This window comes from Bos indicus, chromosome 2 (assembly GCF_029378745.1).
Source record: "Bos indicus isolate NIAB-ARS_2022 breed Sahiwal x Tharparkar chromosome 2, NIAB-ARS_B.indTharparkar_mat_pri_1.0, whole genome shotgun sequence".
In the NCBI taxonomy this organism is placed as follows: domain Eukaryota; kingdom Metazoa; phylum Chordata; class Mammalia; order Artiodactyla; family Bovidae; genus Bos; species Bos indicus.
The window spans coordinates 104,069,720-104,079,792 of record NC_091761.1 but is presented as its reverse complement, the minus strand read 5'-3'; the positions used below and the strand labels follow the sequence as shown (position 1 = coordinate 104,079,792).

Here is a 10,073-nt window from a genome sequence, read left to right as displayed (position 1 = left end):
GGGATGGGGCGGGATGACGGAGAGGGGCGGGGCGAAGGAGAGGGGGCGGGGCGACGCAGGCGTGACCTCGGTGGCTTAGCTTGCCCTGCCCTCCATTGCTCAAACGCGTTATGGCCGTGAATTCTTGGGTTAAGGGCAAAAGCTGCTTAGCAGCAGGCTTGCTGCAGCACCAGGTGGCCATCGTCACCGGTGGGGGCACGGGCATCGGGAAGGCCATCGTGAAAGAGCTCCTGCATCTGGGTGCGTGAACAGGTCCCTGGGCTAGGGTATCTTGAGGAAGGGGTCCTCAGAGGTTGGTTTAACCGGGAGCGGGGTTCGGGGGGCGGGGAGCCAGCGGATGGTACCCGGGCTTAGGAGAGCGTTGCGTTGCAAAGGAAAGGAAGTGTAGCTGTGGGTGAAATTAGAACCGCGAGCGCGAGTGGGGAGAGGAGAGTTCTTTCTAAAAAGTTATGGACAAGCATTGGATGGACTATTTGTAAACTAAAGGGAAATTTTCGAGCCGAAGGTACAGTGCCCGATGTGGGGATTAAGGAAACGTGTGGAAGCTTGCTATGGACTTAATTATGAAACCATTATCATTATTAATATGTAATTATGGAATCGTTATGGTCAATTAATTATTCATATGGAATTGGTTATGTATTTTGAATTAATTCTAGGGAATTTCCTGGCGGTCCAGTGGTTAGGACTCAGCGCTTTCACTGCAGTGGGAACTAATATCCCACTCCCGCAAGCCATGCATCTGTGGCCAAAAAAACCCCCTGTTTTTTCATTCTGTTTATTGCCTGATGAATGATTACGAAATATGGAAAGACTACTGGGAAAGTTTTTATTTAACATGTGGAGAGGCTCCTATCATATAATCTTGAATCTCTTAATATTTACCTTGACTTCAGAGTTAAGTAGGTAGTAATGACCATGAAGTTTCACCAGGGTCAGATTACGAAATGCTAATCCTCCTTTTTTTTCTTATTAAGATGTATTTTTTCATTTTTTTTAAGCATACTTTTTTTTAAGTTCATATTATGTGCTGAGCTTAACTTGACTTGGGTGAAGGGAGGACTTTGTGAGTACAAAAAGAGGAAAGAAACCACAAAAGAGAAAATAAATAAATATGAAAATGTAAATCCTCATTGAATTAAAAAATATACATGAATAAAATTTGAAGGTACATGAAGAAAAACATTTGCAATATGCAACAAATTTACTGTATAAAGAGATCTCATAAATAAGGGACACACTGGTAGAAAAATAGGCTTATGATAATGGGCCAAGCATTTTAAAGAAAGAACTAAAAAAAGGCAGTGAGTGCAAGAAGAAACAGTCAATTTTGGGGCAATGAAATGCAAAATATAGCAATAAAAAGGTTCATTGTTTTTCTAACAAAATTTTAAAACATTAGGGAAAATGAAAATGTTGATGACAGAGAGGACAGGCAAGAATGTAAAATATTGCAAGCTTTCTAGAGGTCAGCTTAGGGAAAAAAATCCAAACATGTTAACAGTGTTCGTGCTGTGTGACCTAGTAATTCCTCTATCAGGAATTCATTCTTTGGAAATAATCAGGGACAAGCACATATATGTGTAGAAGAGTGTAATGTTCAGTAGTGAGATGTGATAAGGGGAATGAATAAATCAGTAACACTGAAATATGCTGCTATTTAAATACCTTGCTACTGAAGAATGTATGTTGTCAAATGCATACCATATAATTTAAAAAGGAGGATTCTAAACAAAATATAGCATTCCAATTTAATTGTTAATGAAAGATGTATATGCAGGAAAGACTGGAAAGAAGTTTACAACATTGTTTATCAGCAACTGCCGTTTCTGGAAATGATTTGAATGATGAGTGGTTAAATTGTATTCATTTTTCAGATCTTTTTAATGAACACATAAATTGTCTTTGCTTCCCATATGTTTCTAATGCTCGGCACATAGTATGAGCTTAAAAAAATGAAAAAATACATCTTAATAAGAAAAAAAAAAGGGAAATTAGCATTTCTTAAAAGTCCATCTAGTCAGGGCTATGGTTTTTCCAGTAGTCATGTATGGATGTGAGAGTTGGACTATAAAGAAAGCTGAGTGCCGAAGAATTGATGCTTTTGAACTGTGGTGTTGGAGAAGACTCTTGAGAGTCCCTTTGTAGGAGGAAACAGACAGAACAGGCTCCATCTTAAAAGCAGGACTCTTATCTTGGGCTGGACTGTGGACTTTGAGCTATATGCCCAGTACCTATAGAAACGACATACCAACTGGAAAACCAGGCCTCCTTGATGGAAGAACACCAGGGCTCATACCTAGACTCTTCATTGCCTAAAAGAATACCCTAATCATCTGTGTAACCAGATAGAATCATAAATTCTATTATGCTTATTGGGGTATGACCACAAGCCTATTGATAATTGTCCACTATTAACTACCTAGGCTTAAGGCATATGAATCACGGGTTAACTTTGATTATATCTTTTTCTTCCTTTGTTCAGACTAGTTTCAGGGAATTTGGGAGGTGGGTTTGGGCACATACACTTAGGGTATATAAGGTTTTCACAAAAACTGTTTGGGGTCCTTGGCTAAGAGGAGACTCTGTGTTGGGCCCTCTGGTATAATAAACTACACTCCACTGCCTGCATCATCCTTCTAAGTGAGTTTGTTTCCCGGAACGTGTGGCTATAACACCTTGGATTGTAAGGAGATCCAACCAGTCAATCCTGAAGGAAATCAGTCCTGAATATTCATTGGAAGGACTGATGCTGAAGCTGAAACTCCAATACTTTGGCCATCTGATGTGAAGAGCTGACTCATTTGAAAAGACCCTGATGCTGGGAAGATTGAAGGCAGGAGGAGAAGGGGATGACAGAGGATGAGATGGTTGGATGGCATCACCGACTCAATGGACATGAGTTTGAGTAAACTCCAGGATTTGGTGATGGACAGGGAGGCCTGGTATGCTGCCATCCATGGGGTTGCAAAGAGCTGGACATGACTGAGTGACTGAACTGAACTGAATCTGACCCTGGTGCAACTTCATGGCCATTACTCTCTACGTTACTCCCAACACCAAACTGTATCCCTGTTCAGGAAAATCCATAAGAAAAGTAGTCTTGGTTGTCATTTTCTGTGAAGGTCAGGTACTAGGCTTCACAGCAGATTCATCAGATCCTGGCTCAGCCTTCCAATGTACTTGTAAAAAACAGTAGTGTTGTATTGGAAATACATTTCCTTCAATGTAAGAATATACAAATACTTTTTACTCTGACTTGCTCAGCTTAATTTTTTTCTACCAGAATTAATGGCTATTTCTGAAAATTGTTACAGAAACCCAAATCGGGCAAATTAAACAATAGCCAATTCTCTTTCCAGTGAGAAGGCTACTATTTTTTGGCGTGAAATACAAGTTGGATTTTGAGGCAAGTGGTGATTATTGTGTTGTCTTTCACATCCAAATGATTTTGACTGTTCCTTTTCGGTGAGGATGGTGAAAGCCCTAGCTCACAAGAGTAAGATGTAGTGAACAGAATTGGAACTCTCTTTCATCTATTTCATCTATGTCTAACAGATGCTGTTAGACAAAAGGAGCCCTGATTCCATCAAGGAATATTGAACCTAAGACCATTCACATTGAATTCAAGCCAAATCCTTGTCTCTGTCCTCAAGTTAGTCATTCCCTTTCTGTGACAGTGGCTCAGCTGGTAAAGAATCTGCCTGCAACCTGGGTTTGATCCCTGAGTTGGGAAGATCCCCCCTGGAGAAGTGAAAGACTACCCACTCCAGTATTCTGGCCTGGAGATCCATGGACTGAATAGTCCATGGGGTCGCAAGGAGTCAGACACGACTGAGCGACTTGCACTTTCACCTTCTGTGACAGTGGATAAAATGAAAGTAGGAATTCCAAGTGGAAATTGTGAGGCAAGACAGCACTTTTTGTTGCTCTGGTGACACCTGGGACCTAGAAGGTGCTGAAATGGAGCACTCTGAGTTGAAGATTGAAAGAAATCAGTATCAACCCAGGCAAAAATCAATATATTTGGCTACAATTGCCTCATATGTGAAAATAACTCATTATTTGCTAGTTACTTCGGTACCTTGTTCTAAGGAAATTTATCAATCTGAGTTTGTCTTGCAACTCATATAAACAAAAATGTTCATCCAAATCGTTTAGCATAAGGGTGACGAGAAGGATAATATCTAATAATTTTATAAAATAACATTGCAATAACCAGGCAGTATTGAAGTATATAAAAGAAAACTAAAATGAGCTTTCCCATTCTGCCCATCTCCTAAACCCCCTTCCTGGTGATTTTCTATAAGTCACCCACATGCACAAATATACACATGTGTCTGTATTTTTTTATTTATAAAACCAAGACTGTAGTATTGTTGTTGTATGCATATGTAATAATTTATTTAACCATACCTTTAATGGAATTGTAGATTTCTAGTTTTACCCACCATTGCAACATTCTGCCTTGTAATACATTTATACCCTGGTTCAAGTTTATATACCAGTTAAAATAAATACCTTTTAAAGTTGTGTCCCAAGATAGCTGTTCTAAGATTAGATAACTTTCCAGAGGTGTTCAGCATTCAGATAGTAATTAGTGATAATTTGGGAATCTTCTAATTAGATAATTCCTGTGACTAATCCTAGTTACGGTTCCCTATGTCTCATATTTTGAGACCTTGGTCAAAATAGGCATTAATCACCTAGAATTCCTGAGGATTTTTTTTTTTTTAATGTGGATTTAGGAAGAGTTATATATATCCAATTTCCTTACCTTGTTCAGCCTATGCTCTCCTCTGGGAACTAGAATAGATAATGCCTGTCTTGAAGGCAGAAAGATTGAAGAAAGAACAGCATAGGGCAGAGGCCATGGCTGATCCAGGGGAACTTGTTTCTCCTTTCCATTTTACTAATCAGATTCCCACGTCCAAGGTAAGAGAAACCAAGGCAAACCATAAAATATCACAGTAATCCAAGTCTACGCCCCAACCAGTAATGCTGAAGAAGCTGAAGTTGAATGGTTCTTTGAAGACCTACAAGACCTTTTAGAACTAACACCCAAAAAAGATGTCCTTTTCATTATAGGGGACTGGAATGCAAAAGTAGGACGTCAAGAAATACCTGGAGTAACAGGTAAATTTGGCCTTGGAATACGGAATGAAGTAGGGCAAAGGCTAATAGAGTTTTGCCAAGAGAACACACTGGTCATAGCAAACAGCCTCTTTCAACAACACAAGAGAAGACTCTACACATGGACATCACCAGATGGTCAACACCAAAATCAGATTGATTCTATTGTTTGCAGCCAAAGATGGAGAAGCTTTATATAGTCAGCAAAAATAAGACCAGGAGCTGACTGTGGCTCAGATCATGAACTCCTTATTGCCAAATTCAGACTTAAGTTGAAGACAGTGGGGAAAACCACTAGATCATTCAGGTAAGACCTAAATCAAATCCCTTATGATTATACAGTGGAAGTGAGAAATAGATTTAAGGGACTAGATCTGATAGATAGAGTGCCTGATGAACTGTGGATGCAGGTTCGTGACATTGTACAGAAGACAGGTATCAAGACCATCCCCATGAAAAAGAAATGCAAAAAAGCAAAATGGCTGTCTGGGGAGGCCTTACAAATAGCTGTGAATAGAAGAGAAGCAAAAAGCAAAGGAGAAAAGGAAAGATATAAGCATCTGAATGCAGAGTTCCAAAGAATAGCAAGGAGAGATAAGAAAGCCTTCCTCAGCGGTCAATGCAAAGAAATAGAGGAAAACAACAGAATGGGAAAGACTAGAGATCTCTTAAAGAAAATTAGAGATACCAAGAGAACATTTCATGCAAAGATGGGCTCGATAAAGGACAGAAATGGTATGGACCTAACAGAAACAGAAGATATTAAGAAGAGGTGGCAAGAATACACAGAAGAACTGTACAAAAAAGATCTTCATGACCCAGATAATCATGATGGTGTGATCACTCACCTAGAGCTAGATATCCTGGAATGTGAAGTCAAGTGGGCCTTAGAAAGCATCACTACGAACAAAGCTAGTGGAGGTGATGGAATTCCAGTGGAGCTATTTCAAATCCTGAAAGATGATGCTGTAAAAGTGCTGCATTCAATCTGCCAGCAAATTTGGAAAACTCAGAGTGGCCACAGGACTGGAAAAGGTCAGTTTTCATTGCAATCCCAAAGAAAGGCAGTGCCAAAGAATGCTCAAACTACTGCACAATTGCACTCGTCTCACACGCTGGTAGAGTAATGCTCAAAATTCTTCAAGCCAGGCTTCAGCAATACGTTAACTGTGAACTTCCAGATGTTCAAGCTGGTTTTAGAAAAGGCAGAGGAACCAGAGATCAAATTGCTAACACACACTGGATCATCGAAAAATCAAGAGAGTTCCAGAAAAACATATATTTCTGCTTTATTGACTATGCCAAAGCCTTTGACTTCGTGCTGCTGCTGCTTCTGTTAAGTCACTTCAGTCGTGTCCGACTCTGTGTGACCCCATAAATGGCAGCCCACAAGGCTCCTCTGTCCCTGGGATTCTCCAGGCAAGAACACTGGAGTGGGTTGCCATTTCCTCCTCCAATGCATGAAAGTGAAAAGTGAAAGTGAAGTCTCTTAGTCATGTCCCACTCTTGGCGACCCCATGGACTGCAGCCTACCAGGCTCCTCCATCCATGGGATTTTCCAGGCAAGAGTACTGGAGTGGGGTGCCATTGCCTTCTCCACTTTGACTGTGTAGATCACAATAAACTGTGGAAAATTCTGAAAGAGATGGGAATACCAGACCACCTCATCTGCCTCTTGAGAAACCTATATGCAGGTCAGGAAGCAACAGTTAGAACTGGACATGGAACAACAGACTGGTTCCAAATAGGAAAAGGAGGACGTCAAGGCTGTATATTGTCACCCTGCTTATTTAACTTATATGCAGAGTACATCATGAGGAACGCTAGAAGCACAAGCCGGAATCAAGATTGCTGGGAGAAATCTCAATAACCTCAGATATGCAGATGACACCACCCTTATGGCACAAAGTGAAGAGGAACTAAAAAGCCTCTTGATGAAAGTGAAAGAGGAGAGTGAAAAAGTTGGCTTAAAACTCAACATTCAGAAAACGAAGATCATGGCATCTGGTCCCATCACTTCAGGGGAAATAGATTGGGAAACAGTGGAAACAGTGTCAGACTTTATTTTTTGGGGCTCCAAAATCACTGCAGATGGTGATTGCAGCCATGAAATTAAAAGATGCTTACTCCTTGGAAGGAAAGTTATGACCAATCTAGATAGCATATTAAAAACAGAGGCATTACTTTGGCAACAGAGGTCTGTCTATTCAAGGCTATGGTTTTCCAGTAGTCATGTATGGATGTGAGAGTTGGACTGTGAAGAAAGCTGAGTACCGAAGAATTGATGCTTTTGAACTGTGGTGTGGGAGAAGACTCTTGAGAGTCCCTTGGACTGCAAGGAGATCCAACCAGTCCATTTTAAAGGAGATCAGCCCTGGGTATTCTTTGGAAGGAATGATGCTAAAGCTGAAACTCTAATACTTTGGCCACCTCATGAGAAGAGTTGACTCATTGGAAAAGACTGATGCTGGGAGGGATTGGGGACAGGGGGAGAAGGGGATGACAGAGGATGAGATGGCTGGATGGCATCACCGACTCGATGGACATGAGTTTGAGTGAACTCCGGGAGTTGGTGATGAACAGGGAGGCCTGCTGCTGCTGCTAAGTCGCTTTAGTCGTGTCCGACTCTGTGCGACCCCATAGACGGCAGCCCACTAGGCTCCTCTGTCCCTGGGATTCTCCAGGCAAGAATACTGGAGTGGGTTGCTATTTCTTTCTCCAGTGCATGAAAGTGAAAAGTTAAAGTGAAGTCGCTCAGTTGTACCCGACTCTTAGCGACCCCACGGACTGGAGCCTACCAGGCTCCTCCGTCCATGGGATTTTCGAGGCAAGAGAACTGGAGTGGGGTGCCATTGCCTTCTCCGCAGGGAGGCCTGGCTTGCTGCAATTCATAGGGTCGCAAAGAGTTGGACAGGACTGAGCGACTGAACTGAACTGAATCAGATTAGTTCTTCCTCCTAACTCAGGGAAACTTAGTTAGACCTGGGCTGAAAATGTGTGTTTCAATTCTTTCCCCTCCTCAGAGCATAAGTTACCTTCTTGGAACAGAAGTAGAAAGGAATAACAGTTCTCCTAACAATATAATATATGCTTTGTTGAAAATTACACATCAATTTTGATAAATTGAATTCTTTTAGTCTTGTCTTACAAGGAATTCATGGTGAAGTTAATACTTGCTTTGTAAAGCTCTCAGATTACCTATCAGAATTTCCAAAAATTGTCTGCATCTGGAATTCACTAAATTATAACCTCAGCTTGAAAGATAGTTTTTTTTTAAGTGACTTATTTTAATATACAGAAACTATCTCCTCGTATACAACTGCTGCTGCTGCTAAGTCGCTTCAGTCGTATCCAACTCTGTGGGACCCTATAGACGGCAGCCCACCAGGCTCTGCTTGTGCTTCTAGCGTTCTGCTGTCCCTGGGATTCTCCAGGCAAGAACACTGGAGTGGGTTGCCATTTCCTTCTCCAATACATGAAAGTGAAAAGTGAAAGTGAAGTCATTCAGTTGTGTCCGCCTCTTAGCGATCTCGCCTCTTATCGATCCCATGGACTGCAGCCTACCAGGCTCCTCCATCCGTGGGATTTTCCAGGCAAGAGTACTGGAGTGGGGTGCCATTGCCTTCTCCGTGTATACAACTAGTTCTGGCCAAAATGCAGAGCCATTTTACTTTTTAACCTTTCCAAATGTCATCTGTTCCATATGTTAATATTGAATATGTGGCCTGTTTGTAGTATAACAGTTATAACAATGACAGGGTCCCAGTCCTCCAGGAGACGAAAGTGAGTGGGAGGAGACTGTTAATTATTATCCAGTACAGGCTTAAATGCTCTATTAGTGTAAGGGATACAGTGGGCTTCCCAGGTCGTGCTACAGGTGAAAACCCCGCCTCCCGTACAGGAGACATTCATGTAACAATTAAATGCTGTCCTCATACATTCTGCTTCTACATGTGTGATAACGCCTACAATACATTGATACCATTTTTACTTTCAACAATCACCAACTTTTGCAGGATTTCAATAGAAATAAGAAAAGTCTTCATATTTATTTACTCACATAGTGACCATTTCTGGTTCTCTCTTTTCTTTTCTGTAGATTTAGATTTTCATCTGGTATCATTGCCTTTCTGCTTAAAGAACTTCCTTTAATCTTTTTGTAGTGAAGTTCTGTTTTCAAGAATTCTTCTGGATACTATATGTGTGAATGAATCTTTATTTTGCCATTTTTTTAAAATATTTATATTATTTAATAGATAAATATAATTTAACAAAAGTGGGAACATTAATGTATTAATGGGAGGAGAAAACACAATGGCAAGCAGTACGTTTTTCAAACCCCAGCTGATAACATCAAACAATTCAGGCTTCATTTTAGTGGATAACAGCACCATTCATTCTTCCCTGAAACTGGAATTTAAATCTGTTTTCACGGGGTAAGAGTTCTAGGTTCCAAAACCCCCATGTCATCTCCCCACCCCTAGGACTTTCAAGTACTTGTCTTGGCTTGTGTTGTTTTTGAAAAGAAGTCTTCTGTCTTCTTTGTGTGTTTTGTGTTCTTTTTCTCTGGCTGCTTTTAATATTTTCCACTGTATCTCTGGTTTGTTTAATTATGTTGTCAATGTTATTCCTGGGTCTCTTTTTATTAATTAACTTCTCTCCTCATTCTGGGTTGTATTTCGTTGCTTCTTTATGTACCTTATGGATTTTCAGTGGATCTCAGACATTTGAATTTTACTTTGTTGGAGGCTGGTTTTTTTGTTTTTTGTTTTTTTGATGTCTGCTCTTATTTATTTGTTACTCTTAGAACATCTTGTTACCCATGGAACATTTTATTTGTTACTTGTTAACAAATGTTACTAACATTTATTTGTTACTCATAGAACATTTTGACTGGACTGGAAAGTAGAAGCTCCCAGAGAGGACAGCCTCCCTCTCTT

General features: G+C 40.6%; 1 protein-coding gene across 1 annotated transcript in view; it reads left to right on the top strand.

The window, feature by feature from the left end:
• Nucleotides 1-73: 73 nt before the first annotated feature.
• The window catches only part of PECR (peroxisomal trans-2-enoyl-CoA reductase), a 50,938-nt gene continuing 40,938 nt past the window's right edge, over nt 74-10,073 (top strand). Inside the window, exon 1 of the mRNA XM_070771881.1 lies at nt 74-240. Within this exon, the coding sequence (XP_070627982.1) occupies nt 111-240 (130 nt within the window). The 5' untranslated portion in view covers nt 74-110. The remainder of the gene's footprint in view (nt 241-10,073) is intronic.